Source organism: Leptopilina heterotoma, unplaced genomic scaffold, assembly GCF_015476425.1.
Source record: "Leptopilina heterotoma isolate Lh14 unplaced genomic scaffold, ASM1547642v1 Lhet_134, whole genome shotgun sequence".
NCBI classification, from domain to species: domain Eukaryota; kingdom Metazoa; phylum Arthropoda; class Insecta; order Hymenoptera; family Figitidae; genus Leptopilina; species Leptopilina heterotoma.
Genome location: NW_025110853.1, coordinates 4,179,486 through 4,202,454, shown reverse-complemented (window position 1 = coordinate 4,202,454; position 22,969 = coordinate 4,179,486). Strand labels below are relative to the sequence as shown.

Sequence of the window (22,969 nt, the reverse complement as noted above, 5' to 3'; positions counted from 1 at the left end):
TTTCTTTTCTCTTATTTTCTCCCCTTTCTTCTCTCTCATTTTTCTCTTCTTTCTTTTCTACTGTTTTTCTCTTTTTTCCTTTCTTTTTACTCTACTTTTTTCCTTTTGTTTCTTCTCTTTTTTCTCTTCTCTTTCCTTTTCTTCTTCTATTATTTTTTCTATTTTTTCCCTTCTTGTTTTCTTGTTTTTCTTATTTTCTCTTTTCTTTCTTATTTTTTCTTCTTTTTAGTTTCGTTTTTCTCTTCATTTTCCTATTTTTCTTTTCTACTATTTTTCTTTTTTTTCTTTCTTTTATTTTTCTCTTCTTGTTTCTTTTTTCTCTCTTCTCTTTCCTTTTTCTCTTATTTTGTCTCTTTCTACTTTTTCTCTTATTTCTTCTTCTTTTTAATTTTCATTTTTCTCTTCATTTTCCTTTTCTTCTTTTCTATTCTTTTGTCTTTTATTTCACTCATTAATTTCCTTTTAATCCTTTTTTCTCTTGATTCTCATATTTTTCTTCTGCTTGCTCCTTTTTTCTATAAAAGCCGCTTTCTCCCCCTCGTTACTTGTCCCACCTTCAATCTTGCTTTTCACCTTTCTCCGAAATCTTTCTCTCGTTGATTCCTGATACTGTAACACCTGTCCACTTGCACTGATTCTTCTTCTTCTTCTTCTTCTTTTTTATTCTCTTACTTTTATCCTTCTTGTTTTCTCCTTTTTTTATTAATATAATTTCTTTAATATAAATTTCCTCTCTAAATTTAAATTAGTAATTATATGAAAATCGAATTAAAAATTTCCACCGTCGTTGAGTCAGGATTCTTTAACGGCCCCCCCCCTTAAGGGGCCGTTACATTACGTCCCCCATAAGAGCCGCTACGTTACATCAAAATTTATATAGTCTATAAATTTATATTAGCACAATTGATTACTTCTATAACTACAATAAATAATACAAAATTATTAAAAATAAATCAATTGAATGAAATTAAATAGATAAATAAAATCGAATATGGAAAAAAAATTGATCGAGATGGAGAAATAGGAAAAATTTTCAAGGGGGAAAAATCGAGGAAAAGAGAAGATAAAGAGATGAATGATAACAAAGAGTGTTTGGAAAATGTTTTCGTAACCAAATGGAATAAATTTTGAATCTGGTGAAAGTGGACGACTTTTTTTTCTTTCTTATTTTTTTTTGGGCGGATAGAAGAGGCGGCGGAAGTGGTACACAGCTGGGCTTTTACATTATGCGTCTGTCATATAATCGGAATTATGATGCTGGCGCGCATGGACCATAAGCCTCGTAATTCTTTTATGTAACGCGTGCCCCTGATCATATCTTGTTACATTGAGTTGCATTAATAGTAGACCGTATACAAGACCGGATCTGTGTCAGCGGTCCCCCGCTTTCGAAAACTCTACCTGTCTCCTCTACCCGAAAAAAACACTCACACCTCGAAAAAAAAAAATATCTAAAACTCGGACAGTGGAACTTTTTTATTAATTTTTATCACTGTACGAAAATTTGTTTCTGCTTTAATGTAAAGGAAAATTCAAAGAAAAATCGAAGGGAAAATACAAGAAAAATTTCCTAGTCTGAAAAAAATTGTTGAATCTAAATTTTTGGTGAAAAGAAGAAGTTGTGGGATAAGTAATTGGGTGAATTGGATTTTATTTTGAGTGCATAAGAAGAAGAAGAAGATTAGTCTGCTGCAACCATAAGTATTTTGTGTGTTGAAACAAAGCAATTATTGTTCGTGCTTGAATGCGGAGTCCTTGGCACTGAGCGACCGGTCGGCGACCCTAGAAAATCACGGCAAGCTCGATCCTCGTTGGCAGCTTCCTGATGCCAATTACCAATTGGCTGCGAATGCGCGCGACGTCAATTGAAACCAATAGCTCGCTTGGCTACCGATCGTAGAACTTTTATACACTTACACACATCCGTACATATATTATCGTATAGAAAATGTCTTACTATGCGACTATTGATGGATCCTTATGGCTTGCGTACAATGTACTTCCGCAGTGGGCGCCTATGACTAGCTATGGGCATAACGGACCGCTCTGCACGTCACGCACATGCGTATGCAATGTCACTGAACCTGCAATGAGTACTGACAACACTACATTTCTATTATCCTTTGCACGAAAATCATTTTTTTTTCTCCTTTTCCATCATCATACCACTGTATGGTCATTTTTACTATTTTATGTTTTCATTACTATACTATCACTATTAGTAAATTTTTGCTATTTTTAAACTACTATTAAACTATTTTAGTACATTTTTACTATTTTCAAAGTACACTCCAACGCCGGTTTAGCGGACTGTCGGGGGGAGTCGTCCGTTAAAGCGAATATTACCTTTAACGAGTCAAGACAAAGAAAATCGTAAATCACAACCCAAAAATTCCGCTAAACCGGCGTTCCAGTGTATGTACTTTTAAACTATTTTTGCCTTTGTCCGCATTGTTCGCTATATTTTGGATTTAGCTAAAAATTCAAAAAACATTTTGACCTACGTACAATAAATAATAATATTAAAAGTTTTAAGAATCATTTTTAACATTTTGGAGAAAACAATCATGTTCAAAAATTTTAATTGAAATTTTTCAAAAAATTTATTATTTTCTTTTAAATTTTTCAAAAATTTAATTTGTAATAGATTTTACCAAATTTTAATTGTTTGGAAATTTTTTAATTGTAATATAAATGAAAAACTATTATCTTTCAAAAATAATTTTAAAATAATTTTAAAAAAAATTAATTTTAAGAATTTCTTTATTATAATTTTTTGAAAATATTACACCTTAATAATTTAAAAAAAGGACAGTTTCAGTTGAAATTATTATAAAAAATTGAATTTTTGTATTTGAATAATTAAATTCTTGAAGAACTTTCGGAAAATTATTTTTAAAAAGACAGATTTAGAGATGAAGTTTAATTAAAAATTGTAGAAAATAATTAAATTTTAGAATGCTTATGTTGCAATTTTTAATTTTTAAAAATTATTAATTTTTTTAGAAGGTTTGAAATTGAAATTCTTTTCAGGGAAAACAAATAAGAATTATTTACAGTATTTAACAAAATTATTCAAGTTCTAAATAATTGAATTAAAAAATCATTGAAAGATCAGGGAAATACAAAATGAAATTTTTGTAACAACACTGAATTAAATTTTAGCATTTAAAATTTTATATATCGAATAAATAAATAATAAAATAAATACCAAATTTCCTAATTAGTTTTTTAGCAAAAAAAAAAAAATTTCTCCATCACAGCGATTTCTAAAGAGAGAGAAAAAAAGGAATTGAAATAGACACTATTTCTATATATTTGACCCTGGAATTTTTGTGCGAAATTAAAAAACAGGCAAAATCCGAGTGTTTAATTCATGAATATAACTTTAAACTCCAGATGGGCTTTGTTCGACCCTGAGAACAAGGTGGACCACTCCGCCTTGGAGACTTATTATCGGAGGTCACGATCACACTGAGAAAATAAGAAATCTGCAGAAATGTTTGTCCATTGAGTTATAATTAGTTAACTGATTGTTTTTTTTTGTTTTGAAAGAAAAAAAATGAAGAAGAGAAAGAATTATTATTAATCGAACAAAGTCGAAATTTTTCAAGTTCGTTGACCATTAAATATCCTCGATTTTATTTTTAAGAAACAAAAAGAAGATAAGAGAGAAAATTATGTTATAAGAAAAATTCCTTTTTCTGCAAAAGTTGGTTTGGAATAAAAAAAACTTGTGTTAGGAAATTTTTTTTGAAAATATAGTTTTTTTGGCTACAGCATTTTTTACAGACAGAGGTTTTGTTTAAAATAGTTTTAAAATAGTTTGTTTATACATTTTTTTAACAGATTTTTTTTTACAAAAAGGTTTTTTACAAAAAATTTTTTTTTTACAGAAACAATTTTTTTTTAGAAAAACAGTTTTTATACAAAAAGTTACATCTACAAAAATAATTTCTTTATAAAAGTTTCTTTAAAAATTTAGTCTTTTTACAAAAATTAATAAAACTGTTTTGCAAAAATAAAACAAACATAATTTTATCCAAAAATAAAAAACAAATCCAAATAAAAATAAATATACATATGACTAGAAAAAGTTAATCGAGAATTTAAGAGAGAAGAAAAGGAAAAAAAAATAAATACAATACACTTCCTGCAAGAAAAAAAGCAATTTTTGCAAATTATATCTTTCATTATTTTTCTTGTCTTGGGAATTTCAAGAATCGCCAGTGTGTCGTTCATATAAATATATAAAAGTGCAACGATTCATAGGAATTATAAAATGCTTACTGAGCTTTGAACTTGAAAAATATAATATTCTTTTGTCCCCGTGAGTTTTATTCACCTCATTAAAAGTCATTGGAGTTCAACATTTCGTTTAATACTAAACATATACTTTAACGATTGTATTTCATATTATAAATTTTATTTTCCTTTACGTGACTCTTTATATTTAGAAATATTTTCTCGTTTTTTTTTTACATATCTGCTATTATGAAAGTAATTATAAAACATTTAAATTCGCTTATTGTTAAAAATTCCACGGACTTTTCCTTTTAGAAATCAATTTTCACATTTTAATTTATTTATAAGAATATATCATTTTTTTTAAACGATCAATTTCCTAGAATATTGTATGTAATTTCAGTAATACGATGGAATTACTTTCTTTCTAGATAAATCGAAAGTGGACTTGATTGTATGGTTTTTATTATCTTTCGAATGTAAATTATCACTCGGTAATTTCAAGTAAAATCAAGTATTTAAATTTATAATATCATGATAATAATATAATAATAATAATAATAATTTTTTAATATTTAAATTAATAATTGATAATTAAATATTGTAATTCATATTTATTATATATATTTTAATTATTATATTAATAACTGCTAGTAATTCAATTATTATATTAATTATTTTATACTACAAAATAAATTTGTAATTATTTAAATAAATTTTGTTTCGTAATCGATATAATATTAAATAAGTTTTTTTCGGTGAATATGAAAATATGCATTCAATGCGTTTATTAGTAATTAAAAAGATACAATTTATATGAAAAAATAATATTGAAGGAATGCAAAATTAAAAAAAAATACAACTCTCAAAAATGTACCTCGAAAATTTGTGGTCGTATCCATTGCATATAAATTGTTTGCAGGTCGCTACCCGATTTCAAGGAGATCTTGTAATTCTCGAGTGATCGATGTTTCGACCCAGGTTCAAAAATATATATGCGAAACTATACGATAAACGTTATTCAAGGACATTGCTTTGAAAAAAAATCTCATGTCCTTAAAGCATCTTCATTTACACTTGCAAATAATCTCCACATTTTTTGCTAGTTCAATATTATTTTAATGACATTCCGACTCAAAAATGAAAAAAAGCAAAATTAAATGAATATTTATTAGTTAATTTTATTAGGACTTTTTTAAATTTCATTAATTAATTTTTAATAAACACTTCTTTTAAAAAAATACATAAATCTTTTCTCTTCCCATAAGAAAATTAAATCCCAAAATTATGTTTGTCTCGTTTCTTTAAAAAAAATGTCCCAAAGAAGCATAAATCAATTATATGTAACAAATAATCTAGTGATGATTCTGGTACGTGTCAGTACTAAAAAGAAGAAGAAGAAGGAAGAATAAAGGTGAAAAAAAGATGGTAAATTTCCTCCTTTTTTAAAATGATGAAAATATTTACGTAATGTATACACACATATATATAGCACAACAATAGAAGACGTTCCGCGCAATAAAATTTTAATGTTTTGTCGACAAAAAAAAGATGATTCGTTGTAAATTCAAATGAATCGAAATTAGGGACGAGGGAAGGTCAAGTTGTTGGGTCGTAAAATCATAAAAATGAATTATTGTTACGTTAATAGAAAAAGTAAACTTGGTCTCGTGTCATCCGTTTCTTAGTGACAAAATCTTGATGCAAAAGTATTTTGAGAGAGTGTTTGTGTCCCCCCTCCCCACCCCTCTCTCTTTCCTTGCCATAGTGAAAGTTGTCAAAGTTTATGCGTTTATGGAGCAGTAAAATTTTCATTGAAAAAATTTCGGTAGATTTTAAAAGAGAGAGAGAGAGAGAGAGAACCATTTTAAATGGTAGAAAATAAAAACTTGCCTGGCCAGGTTCCGGTGCAATAGACCTGGGCGCAAGGCCAACGAAGGGTTGCCTCGTGCGTGAAGGGTTGATGAAGGACTCTCCCACTCTTTGCGGGAAAGGATCCTTTTCTCTCTTTCTCTCTCTCTCTCTCTCTCTTTCTCTTTCTCGCTTTCTTTTTTCTCTTTCACTCTTTCTCTCCTTCGTCTCATAGACTTCAGGTAATCATAATATTTGACAAAAAGGGAAAAATGTCTACTTTCCCAAAAAAATATCAGATTTCATCTTTTTCTGAATTTTTACAAGGGGGTCGTTTTCTATTTTATCTCGAAAAAAGGGGTTTCCACTTCCGCTTCGTTTTTAGTGTATTATAAAGATAACCGAATTCTTTTCATCCAACATAAAGTTGGGTTTTTATCGTAAACCTCTTCTTTTTCTCTAAATTTCCTTTTCAAGGGTTTAAAAAAGCCAGTATTAATCAATAAAATATTTTTTTCGATTCACTTTCTTTTCAAGAATTTTTTTCTCCTCTTTTTCATTGTATTTTGGAAAAAATTTTCCAATTAATAGTTACCATCTCTAAATTTTCATTCTAGACATTTGAAAACAATAAATTTGTAATAAAAAATTGTTTTTGATTCATTTTCCTTGAGAGAATTTATTCTTTTTAATTTTTGGAAATATTTTTATTAATTGAAAAAATTCGAAAATTAAAAGTATCACCGATTCGAACTAAAATTTTTACAGATTAGTTAGAGAAACAATTTACAGATTAATATTCTTCGCTCATAGATTTTCAGTTAGTAAAAAAGGTGTCTGAAATAGTCACTTAATTAGAATCGAGAAATAAAATGTAAATAAATTATCCTTTCGAATCTATTGTATCCATATTTTGGAGTTGGTAATTTCTCAATTTTTCACGTATTCACAAAGGTTCCTTCGAATCAAGTTAAGATCTATATTTCCTTTTGATGCTAATTCTTCGATTTGATGTCACATTATTTAAATTAGTTTCCGTGCGTTGAGTCACTGAATCTCGGAAATTTTCTTTACAATATGTTACGAAGGAAAAAATAAAAAATCCAAATCAAATGGGGAAATAAAAATTAGTAAATAAAAAGTAAATAAAAAGTAACTAAAAAGTAACTGAAAAGTAAGTTAAAGTAACTAAAAATTAATTTAAAAGTAACTAAAAAGTAACTGAAAGAAAGTAAATATAAAGTAAATAAAAAATTACTCAAAGAAAGTAAATGCAAACTAAATAGAAAGTTACAAAAAGAGTAAAGATGAAGAGTGGGCTTTCGTGGCGTAGTGGTTAGAGCGTTAGTCTGGTAGTCCGAGGGCGTAGGTTCGAATCCCCGCGTGAGTTAGATTTTATTTATTTCGCAGATTTGCGTTTATTTCAATTTTTCTGAACTGTATATGTTTCAATATGAAATTTAAAAACTATATATTTCATTAAACAATAAAAAATAATTTAATTAACGAGTAAATATGAAGTAAAACAAAAATTGAAAAAAAAATATTAAAATAAACAAGAATTAAAATGAAAGTAAATAAAAATAAATAGAATGTAAGTAAAAAGTAAAGAAAAATATAGAAAAAGTAAATAAGAATAAACAGAAAGTAAGTAAACCGTGAGAAAAAAATACGAAAAGGAAGTAAAAATAAATAGAGAGTAAATAAAACGTAAGTAAAAATAAAAAAAGTAAATAAAAGTAGAGAGTAAATAAAACGTAAGCAAGGATAAACGAAAAGTAAATAAATTGCATGTAAAAATTAACAAACAGTAAATAAAACGTATAAGTCAAAATTAACAAAAAGTAAATAAAAATTAAGAAGTAAACAGAAACTAAATAAAATAAAACGGGAGTAAATAAAACAAAAAGTAAATAAAACCTATAAGTAAAAATTAACAAAAAGTTAATAAAAATAAACAAGAAGTAAACAAAACGGAAATAAAAATATACAAGAAGTAAATAAAAATAAATTAAAGTAAACTGAATGTTAATAAAACGTAAGTAAAAAATAACAAAAGAATTAAAAAAAAGGAAATAAAAATATACAAGAAGTAAATAAAAAGTAAATAAAAATAAACAGAGAATAAATAAAACGTAAGTAAAAATAAACAAAAAGTAAATAAAAATAAAAGAAAATGTACAAAAAAATCTTAAATCACAATTGAAATAATAAATTTCGAAAATTTATATGCAAAATTCTAAACCTACAACACATAAAACGTATAATTCTCCTGAGAATATCAATTTTCTCCTAGATATACAAATACGAGACAAAAAGGCGCAATTCAACAATCTTGAATTCCCTCTCCCTCCCCCTTCCCTGTGAAAAGTGTATAGAAAAAAAAAAAGAATTTTTGCCACGCCAAGTAGAATGATTCTCGCGTCCTTCGACGAGTCAGCAACGACGTGGACGTTCTTCGGTCGCGGATCCTTCTCCGCGGTTCAGTGTCCTGTCCAAGGACTTCGCTTCGAAGGCTTCCTCCACACACATACACACAGACAGAAACACACTCCTCTCTGTGTTCAACTTTGCAATGAGAAATCCCTCCCACAATTTTCTCAAACCACACTCGAATTACCTACGGAAGGAAGAAAAATATTATGTATCACACTGCGGGCAAACGGGGGCATCACGAATCGACAATATTTTTTTTTTCTTTTCTTTTTTCTTTTGGCATATTGTACATTATATTGTATTTCGCTGTAGACAATAATTGTGCGAGAGAGGTTCGACGAACTTCCATCGTGTATTATGAGACATTGACGTTTGTTAAATTTATTTTGCAAACTCTAAAGGGGGGAAATTTATTCATGTGTGCGTCATATGGCACGCGCTAATAGTGCGCATGTTTGTTTTGCGGAATGAGTGCGAAGGAAAAATAGTTTTCTACTTGTCGAGGTAGGTGAGGGCCTAACCAGTTTTCCTAGTTTCTGATTAGGCGCATCATTGAATTATTTTTTTTTATTGAAAATCTAGAATTTTTTTTTCCTTTCGCTCTTTTCTTTTTCTTCTTCTTTCGTTTTTTACTCTCTTTTCTCCTTTTTTTCCCTCGTAAAGGGAGTGAAAGAAAAAAAGGAGAGGAAAGAAGAAAAAAAGAAAAAAGGGAGAGAAAAGAGAGTGAAAGAAGAAAAGAGGAGAAATAGAGCGAAAGAAGGGAAAGAAACGAATTTAAATATTTATAAAAATAAATGTTTGCGAAGAATTTTATAAAAATTTTTGAATAATTGATTTATTTTGACTAATTTTATGCAAATTCTAATTCCAATAATTGAATTCCTGTGAAATTTTTATTATTCATGAAAATAAGAATTGAATTCTTACGAAGATTTTAAGAAAAGTTTTTTAAATAATTGAATTCTGTTTGGAAACTTTATGAAAATAGTAGATATTGAAAATCATTGAATTGCGCAAAGTTTTTAAAAATAATTAAATTTTACAAAGAATTTTATTAAAATTTTTGACAATAATTGAATATCTGTGTGGTATTTTATTAAATTTTTTTGAAAATAATAATTGAATTCCTAAAAAGCATTTTATTATTTATGTAAAATAATTGAATTTTTTAGCAACGATTTTATTAAAAATTTTTTAAAATAATTGAATTTTCAAGAAGAAATTTATTACTTTTAAAAATAATTGAATTCTTCTGATGAATATTGTTATTTGTGAAAATAATTGAATTTTGCAAAGAATTTTATTAAAATGCCTCAAAATAATTGAATTTTCGGGAATAATTTTGTTATTTATCGACATAACAGATTTCGTTTGAAGAATTATTTTTGTAAATAATTGAATTCTTGGGAAGAATTTTATTAAAATGTAAAAGAATAATTGTATTATTTCAAAAAAAATTAATGAAAATTGTATTTTTAAAATAATTGAAATCTTTCGAATAATTTTATTAAAATATTTGAAAGTAATTGAATTCCTGTGAAAAATTGTATTATTTTTGTAAATAATTGAATTCTTCCAAGGAATTAAAAAAAATACATTTTTTTAAATAATCGATTTATTCGAGGAATTGAAATCAAGTTTTTAAGAATAATTACATTTTTTGAGAAATTCCTGTAAAATTGTATTAAAAATAATTAAAATCCTGCGATAAATTTTATTATTTATGAAAATAATTGAATAGTTGCTAAGAATTTTATCAAAAATTTTCAAAAATAATTAAATTCCTCAGAAGAATTTTATTATTTATGAAAATAATTGAATTATTGCGAAAAATTTTATTAAAATAATTAAAAAGAATTGAATTTCTTTGAAAAATTTTGTTATTTTTGGAAATAATTGAATTCTTCACAAGAATTTTATAAACATTGTTTTAAATAATTAATTTTTTTGAAATATAATAAATATTATGAAAACTTTATATTTTAAATAATTAAATTCTTGTGGAAAACTTTATTTGTGAAAATAATTGAATTTTTCGATTCAACTAGAAAAATAGTATTAAAAATAATTGAAATTCTTTGGCGAGTTTTATTATTTATGAGAATAATTTAATTCTTGCTTACAATTTTATCAAAAAAATTTTTAATTTTGGTATTTTCAAGGACTCAAATTTCAAAAAAATTTTTAAAAAATTGAATTTTCATGAAAATTGTTATTATTAGTGAAAGTAATTGAATTATTGTGAAGAAGTGCATCAAAAATTTGTTAAATAATTGATTTTTTCGAAATTTTTTTTAAAAATGCAAAAATTAATTGAATTCCTGTGGAAATTTTATTATTTTTTTAAATAATTGAATTCTTTTGCGAAAATTTATTTAAATACTAGATATTAAAAAGAATTGAACTTCGAACATTTTTTTGAAAATAATTGAATCTTCTAAAGAATTTGATTATAATTTTTGAGAATAGTGTTTTGATTTCTAGTATTAGCGAATTTAAAGCAGTGGAAATTCTCAAAAAAAGAACAGAAATAGTAGCTGTTAGTGGCTAAAATTTAAAAAAAGTACAAAAAAAAGTAGTAAATAGTAGGTTTTAGTTGATAAGTGCGAAGCCTGATGCTAAAGAAAAAAAGGGGAGAAAAGAGAGCGAAAGAAGAAAAGGAGAAAAAAAGGGTGAAGAAAAGAGAGTGAAAGAAGGAATGAAGAAGAAAAGGAGGGAAAAGAGAGCAAAAGAAGAAAAAGGGAGAAAAGAGAGCGAAAGAAGAAATGGAGAAAAAAAGGGGGGAAGAAAAGAGAGTGAAAGAAGAAAAGGAGGGAAAATAGAGCAAAAGAAGAACAGAGGAGAAAAGAGAGCGAAAGAAGAGAGAAAGGAAAGAGGAAAAGGAGAGAAAAGGGAGCGACAGAAGAAAAAAAGAGGAAAAGAAGAGAAAAGGGAACGACAGTATAAAAAAAGAGGAAAAGGAGAGAAAAGAGAGCGAAGGAAGAGAAAAGGAGGGAATAGAGAGCGAAAGAAGGAAAAGAAGAGAAAAGTGAGCGAAATAAAGAGGAAGAAGAAAAGAAGTTTCGAAGCGAAAGAAAGAGGAAGGATGAGTAAGTAAAAAAAGAAGAAGAATGGAGAGAAACAGCGCGTCTTGAGTTTTGCGAAAGAAGAGAGAAAGAATGAGAGAGAGAGAGAGAAAGAGAGAGAAGGGAAGGAGTGAGGAGGGAGAGCCGAGGTTGGCGCGAGCGAGAGGGCACATGGCCTTGGCCGCCGCTGCGGGGTAATTCAGTCAAGGTTTCGGCCGATGAACTTCCTTCGTTGGGAGGAAGGAGACTTAGCCAACTGGTGGGAGAGACTGGGGTCCAATGGTGACGGCCCTCGGTCCAACGAGCTCGATTCCGATTGGCCCCGAGGACGATCGGCATTGTACTGGGCCCTACTCGCTTGTCAGTGACCTCCAACATTGAAAATACGATGAACTCGCCTCGTCTGCGTCCCTCTCTCTCTCAGGCACGTTTCTTTTCTCTCTCAGTCTACTACATACTAGGTAGCCAGGGCGTAGAGATATTGTAGACGGGCAGAGGCTCAAAGCACTCGACTAAACTCCCCTCCACTTGCACTTTGGTTGTGAGTAAGGGCTGCACCACGGCTCCAGGTAACCAACACTCGACAGCGCCAAACTCAAGTCAGACCAACGCGAACCTCCCTCGAGCGAAGACTCACTTTCACTCTCTATCAAACGAACGAACGCGTGTGTGCTCAATAGCAAAACGATTAGAATTAGAAGGATATTTTTTTGCTAATTTTTCAAATAATCGAGAATAATCGAAATACTTGAATTGAAATACTCGAATGAAAAGTGAAGTGGAGTGTGGCAAGTGTGTTTAAATGTCGTTATGCATGTGGACTACGTGCAGTGTTGTCGTGCTTTGTGCATACGATAATCTTTGGGATTATTTTTTAAAACAGTTGTCGGCATTCTTGTAATTTGGATTAATTTGCGGTTCATGAGAAGAAACAAGTTTTCAAGATGATTCTTGCTCCGGACAGTAGTATGCAGGTTTTGGCAGTGCCACCTGCTCCAGAATCGCCAATTTCATCCATATCCTCACATTGCTCGCGAGGATCCAATGTTTCAATGGTATCCTGCATGTCGAGCATGTCCCCTTCTTACAGAGTTGCTCAAGTCCCTCATCTCAACCCTAATATGCCCACGATGGACTCGACTGTCTCCTCGGCCAGGCCTGAGCCTGAACTTAACATAGGTATTTTTTCACCCCATTTTTTCTTTCTAAAAGAACCTTTTCTTTACTTCAACATTTTTTTTTCAATATTTTAACTCAAGTTTTTTGCTTTTTCGTCAACATTTAGATTTACCAACTGATCCCTAAGGTTCGTGGTTAGTGTCATTTGATGATTCACCGACAATTCTAAAAAATAATTTTTTGCATTAAGCTGAATACTCACAGCTTTCTAAGGATAGGAATAGTTTCAACTGAATTATTAAGGAATAATTAAAAAATCCGAAATTGAATCCCTTTTTGGGTAATTCTTCAATTTCAAGAGTAAGACTTTTAAATTACTCTTCGTTGTGTCTAGTCAAATTCTTTGTTGAATTCAAATGAAACTGAAATTTACACCTAGTTATCAGCATCTACTTAATTTTAGAAATTAAATTTCAAAGTTAAATAGCTTTTTGTTAAAAACCAACATAAAAGTTTGGAAAAATTCAGTAGGTTCTGTTAACTAGGTGCAAGTTGTAGCTTCATAAAAAATATTTAAATTTAAATTTCCAAAATTAAGTGAATGACAGTATTAGCTTCATGAATTCAGTTCAATTGTTTGTTGAATTCAAGTGAATTCTTTACCGAATTCAGTCAAATTGTTTACATCATTTAAAATCTTTGTTGAATTCACTACAAAAAATTCTTTAAATACTCAACTATTCAGTAAATAAATCTAAACTCTTTGTTGAATTAAAATTTGTTTAATGGTTTGTTGAATTCGATTAAGTTATTTGTTAAATTCAATCAAACTATTTGATGAATTTGATTTAATTCTTTGTTGAATTCATTCTTAAATGCTTAAATCAATTCTGAAAGTTACTATCTTAGACTATTATGAAAGTAGATTGCACTTCATTTAAAGCTCCTTTAAAGAGATATATGCTTGCAAATTTTTTTCTCCTTTTCATTAACATTTTTATCCAATTAACAAAAATATATTTATTGCTCCAACTTCCAAACAAAGGTAAAAAATAATAAATTTTTTTAAATTCTGAAGTTGAATCATTAACGAAAATACTATTATTACCAGTTTAAACATTAAAATAACAACAACACTGTTTAATGTTCTTAAAATTCTGATTATTGCAACAAGAATTAAAAATAATGAAAATTTAATCAAAAATAGTAACAAAAATGATGAAAAAAAATTTTAAAAAAGTGGTAAAATGATTTTAAAAATAATAAAAATCGCTACTACCAGAGAAAAAAACATTTAAAAATTTCTAATATAAGAAACAAATTGCATTTGCAAAATCTTGCATAGAAGATAAATTTTAAGGGAGAAAATTCTTGTATTACAGTAATGAACGATTTTACTCACGAACAGTATAAATTAGAAAAGCAATGATTGAAACGTTTTTTTTCTAAAAGGAAAATAATGATAATAATCGACAAAACTAGAAATCTTATTCTGAAAGGTCAATAAACCGATCACCAGGAAACTATATCCTTTCTCTATTATTATTTTTTTTATGACGAGATTTTCTTTTCTTTTTCTTTTATTTTTTTTTTTTTGCTTGTGAGTGATGCTGGAAAGTTGAAAAATCGATGATGTCGAACAGAATTGACATTTTTTTCGGTCAAAAATGAGAAGTTAATCAGTGCACTCGAGCAGTGAGCGTGGAGTGAAAGCAGAAAGTTGTAACAGCGATGCTGTAACACGGCGCTGGAGAAAGTGTTCTTCTTTCTCTCCCACTCACTGCAATTTCTTTCTCTCTCACCGACGTTTTATATCATTCCTTATTGTAGATTTATTTAAACTATTTCCATTTTTTACAAAAAAAATATTTCCAAACGGAAAAACGGATTTTTTTCTTGAACGTTCTTTATTGTTAATAAATAAATAGATAAATAAATGAATAGATAAATAAATAAAAAATAGAAAAAAACAAACAATACAACAAAATTGATTTAATGTTTTAAAAAAATTTTAATTTAAAATTTAATTAAATTCAAATTGCAAATTTTTAAATTTGGTTTTCTCCTTTTCTTTTGCAGAATTTGATGGAACCACAGTTCTATGCAGAGTTTGTGGCGACAAAGCCTCTGGTTTTCATTATGGAGTTCATTCCTGTGAAGGATGCAAGGTAAGAGAAAAATTTAATGTATATCATAAATGTTGACTACTTTGTAATTGACTATCGTGTTTCCTTTTTGCGAAAGTTCTTTATATATATATAGATACTTACACTCTTTGACGGTGAAAGCATCGAATTCAAATGCAATTAATTTCATTTTATCTCGTCAAGGAAATAAATCCACACGATAGTTTCTTACGATTTTACAATATTAAAATTTATAATCATCTCATTTTACACTCGAACACTCTTCTACTTTTTCTTTTCTTTGTAATATTAAATCAAAAAAGAAAAATTATCCATGAAATTTCTCTTTGGCAATTTCATTTTTTGATATTTAAAAGTCAAGTGGGAAATTTAAATAAGAAATTAAATAAGATAATAATAATTATATCTTCTAATAATAAGATAATAATAATTTAAATAATTAAATAAATTTAAATAAGAAATTTCAATTATTGAAGAATTATAGGAATTAAATGATTAAATCAGTAAATAATTAAATGATTAAATTAATTAATATTAAATGTTAAAATAATTCATGTTTAAAATAAATCTAAATTATACCTGTATTAGAATTATATTTTGATTGAAAGTATATTTAACTCGATAGTATATATTCAAATCGAAAGTATTTTTATATCGAAAATATATTCAACTCGATATATTTAAATCGAAAGCATTTTTATATCGAAATTATATTTGAATTTAGAATATATTTCAATAAAATGATAATTTAATTAAATTATATTTGCAGTGAGATTATATTCCAATAAAATTAAACCAAAACTATATTTCAATCGAATTATATATAAAAAATTGTATTTAAATAAAAATTTTTGTATGTTTACGAAAATTAGATTGAAAGCAAAATTGCATTTAATTTAGAATTATAATTTAAATAAAATAGAATTATAAAAAAATTATACTAATTGGTATAAAAAATATATTAATTTAAAGTTATATTTAATTGAAAGTTGAAAATTGAATTGAAAATTGAACTGAAAATTGAAAGCAGTAAGCAATAGGAAGTGTAGTTTAAAATTATATTCAATTAAAAGTTACATTTCATTGAAAAATATAATTAATCATAAATTGTAATTAATTGAAATTCTATTTACTTTAAAGTTCGAAAAATTAATTTTAAACTGAAAATTATATTAAATTTAATCGAGAAGTTAAATTAAATCAAAAGGATATTTAATTAAAAATCACATTTAAATCGAAATTGTATATTTAAATCAAAATATTTAAATTGAAATCGTAAATAAATTGAAATTTCAAGTAGATAATATGGTAATTTTTTTTCGTTATTAATTTGAAATTATAATGAAAGTGGAAATTAAAAACAGAATTTAACTGAAATTGACCTAGAATTAAAGCAGTTGGGAATTGATAAATATATACTGTATGTTTTTTTTGCGGGGGGAAACGAAATTCTTTTATAGAAGAGGTGTGTTCGGTATAAAATGAGGTGTTTTCAGAGGTGGCCAGGAAGTGAATGGTGTGTGTATGTGTTTGTGAGACAGTCAAGGTTATTATGTAAAAGTTATCAACCGCTTAGTATATTGACCTTGAGGAAGTCAAAGGCCTCGAAATTTTTTAATTTCTCATCGTGGCAATCGTCTCTTTGCCCAAAGATGACAGTGTAGTTCAAGGATTAGAATTCATTATTCCATTAGCCTCGTGTTCTCTAAAGTATTTTGAAACCGAAAAAAAAATTTTTTTTCCTTTTTTTTTATTGTATTTCTCTCGGACCTTAACAATATTTGAAACGTGAGATCTGATGGACCTTTCCTTTTCAATTTCCGAGTAATTCAGGAATATCAATGGGATCAAGACGGGCGGGAAAATGTCTATTTTTCCTTCTTTTCTTGTATTACAAACGCGTGGGAATTACAGACCGTCGATCATCTTTGTCCGTTTCTGCAAATTGGATTCGAAAAAATATTCAAGTTTTGAAAAAATTTAATTGAACAAATGTTTGAATCGAGAAAATTACAATTTTTGTTATTGGATGGCGAATGACGGACGAATAAAAAAATGGAAATTGGAAAAATTAAAAATTGAATTGAAAAAAACTCCGAATTGCGAATATTTTAGTTTCTCTAAACGAAAAAATTTCAAGCGGGGAAAAAAGCGCTCCCAACATGTAGCGAAAGTGGTCACTGATCCGAAACATGTTCACACGACAGGACGAGGTCTGAAGTTCAATATTTTAGACAATTGACCGGAATTTGTAGACAATAAACCGGAAATCAGAAACTAAATTTAAATATTTTATTCGCATGTGGGTAAACAAAAAAATATACATATAACAGTGCGCTGGTATTATTTTACTTTTTATTTTATTTACTTTTTTTTTTTTTAATGAAAAAAGAAAGAATTTGCAAATAACGAGAGAGTCGAAGGCCGACGAGTCAACGTCCTCGTGGTCTTCGAACTGCGAAGGAAGGTTTCAAAGAGTGGAAAAAGGGTGGGGATTATATTTTCCCCACTTTTGTTCAATTACCCCTTCTCTCTATATAAAATACGCCAACGTTCACACCACCTGGTGTCGCGAATCGTCGATCTCGTTTCTCTCGCAGATTCACCTCGACTTTCTTGCTGCGAACATTATATTGCCCACGCATATTTTTGCAAAAAACATTCTTTTTCACTTTCCTGCAATCGAAAATTTATTTTCTTCGTTTCTTAAAAATATATTTCACTGTTTTTTCTGTTGCATTTTTAAATTTTAATTATTTAATGGTTATTCAATTATTTGTTACAAAATAATTAATTAAATTTGTTTAATTATTTATTATGTAATTTTTATAATTTTTTTGTGGAAAAAATATTTGTTTTGTACAAAAGGAGGATTTTGATTACAAAAATATTTTCAAAGTTTTTTTTTACGGATATCAAATTGAGACAAAAAATCAAAATTGTTGCCTCGCAACAATTTTCACTTTTGTCTCAATTTGATATCCGTAGAAAAACTGTTGAATTTTTTTGTTTTGACACAGGAATATTTTTTTGACCCTAAGGATTTTTTTTTTCGACAAGAATTTTTTTCTGTTTTGCAAACAATTTTACGAAGGAACACTTTTTCTTTTGCAAAATTAAATTTTTAACACAAAAATCGTTTTTTTTCTCTCGACAAAAATTTTTTCGTTTCCCCCAAAAATGAAGGGACTTTTTTCGAAAATTAGAAGGGCAGAAATATTTTTTCCACCTAACCACGTTCGATTATCGTCGGGGTCTCACCTTTTTCACGCCTTTTATTCCCCTCGGCGTTTGCGGGGTTTTTTCCATTATACATTTATAAACTGAACAAGTTTTGACTTTACTGGTTTCGTCGTTGGGACACACAGTTGGAAATGACACTTTCGAAATAAGCATCAATTTTCCGAAGTCCCGCGGTGTGTTATAGAGTAAAGAGAAATTGTGCGACAGGTTGAAAGGGAAGAGAACCCACGAAATCATTCACCCAGTCCGCAAGAAGGGAAAGCATTTTGGCAGAGAGAGTCCCTTTTTGGCGCAGGTACACAATGATAGATCTTGGAATGTTTTTTCAAAAACTGGAAAGAATGAAAGCGGAGAAAAAATAAGGGGAAAAAAAATAGATCGCCCTATATTTTTTTTTGGCTAGCACACCTGGACGTGTGTGTGACGGTTTTCCGTCACGTAAGAGAAATGAAATTCGTGGAAAAACTAATGGGCACCTGGTCCCCTCAGGGTCAGTTGACTGGGTCAGTAACTTATGGTCGCGGCGCCTTAATGGACGTTAAAGCAATAGCCCGTCTGGAGTGACCTAGCCGCAAGCAGTGAAGCGTCTTGGCCGCTGGAAGAGGGGCCCCCGTGGAAAGGGAAGGGAACGCGGAAGAGTATCTTTAAGACTAGGTCGCTCGGTCGCACTACGGTTGTACTATTTTATATAGATATATATATATATATATATATATATATATATAGTTAAGAACATGGCGCTACTTTTCTCGGACGCATCGCGAACTTCTCATGGTCGTCACCAATCCATATTTGGACCGCTACCTCTTGTCCATCCAATTGCTTTTACTCACTCATCCAGGAGTCTGCATTTTCCTTCCCTTCTTGTTTTCTTAATTCTTTTCATGTAAAATTGTCAGAATATACTTTTTTTATTTTTTATTTTAATCGCAGTCGAAATTTTTTACTCCTTTTCGCGTGGTAGTAGTCAGTTTGACTAATTTTCGGTCGGAACTGCCTCGAAATTGTCCGAAAGTTAGTCGATTGGTAGAAAATTACCAATCCCTTTGGTCAGTAATTTTTTAAACTGAATCAGTCGAAATTTTAACTGATCACCATCAACGATTTAATGTTTGCTCTTAAATGCGTTAAAATTTACCTTTTTCCTCTTGGAAAAACACTTTTTTTGTCACTAGAATTTAGATTTATCAGTGTAAATCTAGTGACAAAAAGAAACTAAATTTTAACCGACCTAAAAGCAAAAAGTCAGAAGGCTTAATAGAAATGTCACTGAATCAAATTAAGAGACTATGATAAAATTTATCTATACTCAACAGAACAAAATTTCCAAAGAAAAAAACCGATATATTTTTCCAATATAAACGAAAAAATATAAATTCAATGAAACATGATTTTTTGTGAATAGATTATTATTATTATTGTCGAAAAAAATGAATGGTGGGGGTTTCTTTTTTTTCCCGAATAGTCGAGAAGAAAGAAACAGCATTATATTAACGCAGTTGAAAGAGAAACATTTTCAGATATGTTACGAAAGTCTTATACATGCTGTAGTGCGCATTTTTTCTATAATAAAAAAGAAAGAAAGAAAGAAAGAAAAAAAGAAAAAATAGGTCAAATTGTACAATACTTGACACAAAAAACTGTTGGATTCTTTGAAAGAAATTTTTGACTAACATACTATGTATATATATGGCTATAAAGAGATTAAAAATCATCCACAAAAAACATATTAAGTCGAAATTGTATTCACGATTTTATTTTTACTCGAGTTTCCATGCGATATGAAATTTTTCTCAAAAAAGGAAGAGCAAGAGAGAGAGAATCGAATATATTGATTTCGTTTTAAATAAAGATGTGCACTCCACATAAAAAAGGAAGTACTCCACATTAAATATAGAGAGAAGATAAAATTGAAAAATTGATGTAAAATAAATTTTTATTTTCTTTTTTGCATTTTCTAAATTTGAATTAGTCAAAATATTTACTAATTTGAATTTGATTAATGAAAATATGAAATATTCGTTAATTAAATCTAATTTATTTAATTAACAAATTCTTTCTACTTCAGTAACAGTAGCTATTAAATTTTCAGTCGAAAATGACTAATTAGTTGATGCAATTTTTTTGGATTAGATCAAATAACTAAAAAATTAGTAGATTTATATCTACTACATTTTTTAGTCATTACATTACGAATATTTAGTCAATTTTGAGTACTGAGTTACTTGTTTTTTTACTAATATGTAGTCAAATTTGACTACTAAATTAGTAGTTTTTCTACTAATAATTTGTCACATTTGAAAGCTAAATTATTGGTTTTCTACTAATAATTAGTGAAAATTGTCTACTAAATTAGTAGGTTTCTACTAAGAATAAGTCAAATTCGACTACTAAATAGTAATTTTTTACTAATAATTAATCAAATTCTAAACTAAATCAGTAATTTTTGACTAATTGGAACAGAGCCAGCAAACTGTTAATTAGGAGTTTTTTTTTACTAATTCAGATTTAGAGAGCAAATATATATATAATAGTATAGCTACATAATAGTGAACGCACTGGTATAAACGCGAAGGGTTGTGGAATAGATGCGTGGGGTGCATTAACCCTCCGGTCGTCGACCTCAGCGAGCTAGTTACGTCACGTGTGCTTCCCTCTCCGAACCATCACTTTTGATGTAACGAGTCGTGATCTCATTTTCATTTGATTGCGCGAGTATATTTCGGTACTCACACACCGGGGTTACTGACCCCGCTTGCATCTACTTTAGAATCAGGTCAGCAGCTTATTATTGTGGTAGGTGTACCACCAAGCAATATCTACGTAACTATATAGATAACGCCAGGCAAAAACGATAACACATCACACACACAACAAAAAAATACAAAAAAAATTATATTGAAGAAGAAAAAACACACACTCCCTCGCTCGAGAGAGTCAATTTATAGATTTCTCTCTTTCTCTCTTTCTCTCTCTCTCAAATCAAAAGCAAAGATTATAAAAGTCCAATAAAATCTGTGTCACCTTATCGCTCGCTCTACAGTTTATCTCTCGAATGCTGCTCAAAATTCATTGTCTTTGTGAGTTGATTGTTTTGTTGGAAATTGTTTTTTTTTCTGGGGTGTTGTGATTTGGAGCTAGTTAAAACTGGGGATGGAAACTGAAAATAAAACTGCAACGAAAACATGAAACTGAACTAAAATTGTAACGAAAACTGAAACTAAACTGAAAGTAAATTGAAACTAAACTGAAACTGTTCTGAAACTAGACTGAAACTACTCTGAAACTAGACTGAAACTAAATACTGTAACTAAAAATTGAAAGTAAAAAGTAAGACTAAAGCTAAAAATTAAAACTACAAACTAAACCAAGCATCAAGGACTACAACTGGAAACTGAAATTAGAACTAAATACTAAAAGTAAAAACTGAAACTAGAACTTAAAAACCAACGCTAATAATTGAAACTCGAACTAAAAACTAAAACTAGATCTGAAAACGAAAATTAGATCAAAAAACTAAAAACTAGATTTAACAACTGAAAACTGAATCTAGAACTAACGTTCTAGTTTCCGTTTTCAGTTATTAAATCTAGTTTTTAGTGACTGAAACCAAAAACTAAACTAAAAACTAAAATAGAAAGAAAGGGGAGCTAAAACTAAAAAAAGGAAAGAGAGAGATGAAGAAAGAGAGTGAGAGAGAGAAAGAGAGAGAGATCGAGATAGATAAAGTGCATAATCGTGGACATAGTTATCGAACCCCGGACGACTAGAAAATTCTTGGGGTCGGAGCGCGCGGTTAATGCCCCCGAGCGGCGCAGTATTGTCGCGGTTTGGAATTGCGCACGCGCAAAAGTTACGTACGTCACCGTTACTCCGTTTCGTACCTTCCTCCTCCTCCTCCTTAGCCTCCTCCCTCTCGCCACCCCTAAAAACGTTCACCTTCCCCTACCCCGAGAGCACTCCACTTGCAATAGCACGCGGCGCTCCGGTCGTTGGCCTCGCGGCCACGTCGTATGCTATATACACTCTGTGCAATCTTGTGCCGTCATGACCGATTCTGATAGTTGCAACAGTTACCAATGTCCTACGTATAACGCGTCTCGTGCAAAATAAAACCATCACTCCCTTTTCCAATAATTCCCCACCTTTTTTTCTCTCTTTTTCTCATTAGTAATCAACGTTTTTACCTTCAATACCTATTTGTACCTTCGAAATAGTCAAAAAGCTGAAATTGCAAAAAAAAAACATATTTGCGAAAAATGCCTCGGAACGATAATGTGTTATGATCGTAATCGTCCACATGAGTTTAAAGTTTTGTTTGCAAATTACCCGAAAGGGTTTCTTCAGTGATTAACTTTTGCGAGGTAAGAGGAAATCAGTAGAAAGTTTCCTTTCTCAACTTTTCATCTCGCATCGTGTTCACTTCTGTTTAAATTGATGCTTACTTTTTCTTTAGACAGATCAATTTCTACTCTTGCTCCCGAATTCAATTTTTCTTCTGGGTTCTTACTATTTTTTCACTTATTATTTTCAGAATTCACTATTATTTTTACTATTATATTCCCTATTATTTTTACTATTATGTTCAATAGTACTTTTCCTATTATTTTTACTATTAAATCTACTAGTATTTCTCCCCTTATTTTCACTATTATATTTGCCAGTACTTTTCCTATTTTTTCACTATTTTATTTACTAGTACTTTCCCTATAATTTCCACTATTTTTACTAGTAGTTTCCCCTTATTTCCACTATTATATTTGCCAGTACGGTCCCTATTTTTCACTATTTTTTTTACTAGTACTTTCCCTATTATTTCATTATTTTATCTACTAGTAGTTTCCCTATTATTCCCACTATTTT

General features: G+C 29.1%; 1 protein-coding gene across 3 annotated transcripts in view; it reads left to right on the top strand.

The window, feature by feature from the left end:
- LOC122513083 (nuclear hormone receptor E75) overlaps positions 1-22,969 on the top strand; it is a 126,560-nt gene that overhangs the window by 91,551 nt on the left and 12,040 nt on the right. For 2 of the 3 annotated variants that reach the window (XM_043629319.1, XM_043629320.1), the window contains exon 2: positions 14,796-14,884. In XM_043629319.1, coding sequence (XP_043485254.1) covers positions 14,796-14,884 — 89 coding nt within the window. Of the gene's footprint in view, positions 1-12,196; positions 12,777-14,795; positions 14,885-22,969 lie in introns of those variants that run through there. The other variant, XM_043629318.1, reaches the window with a different exon arrangement.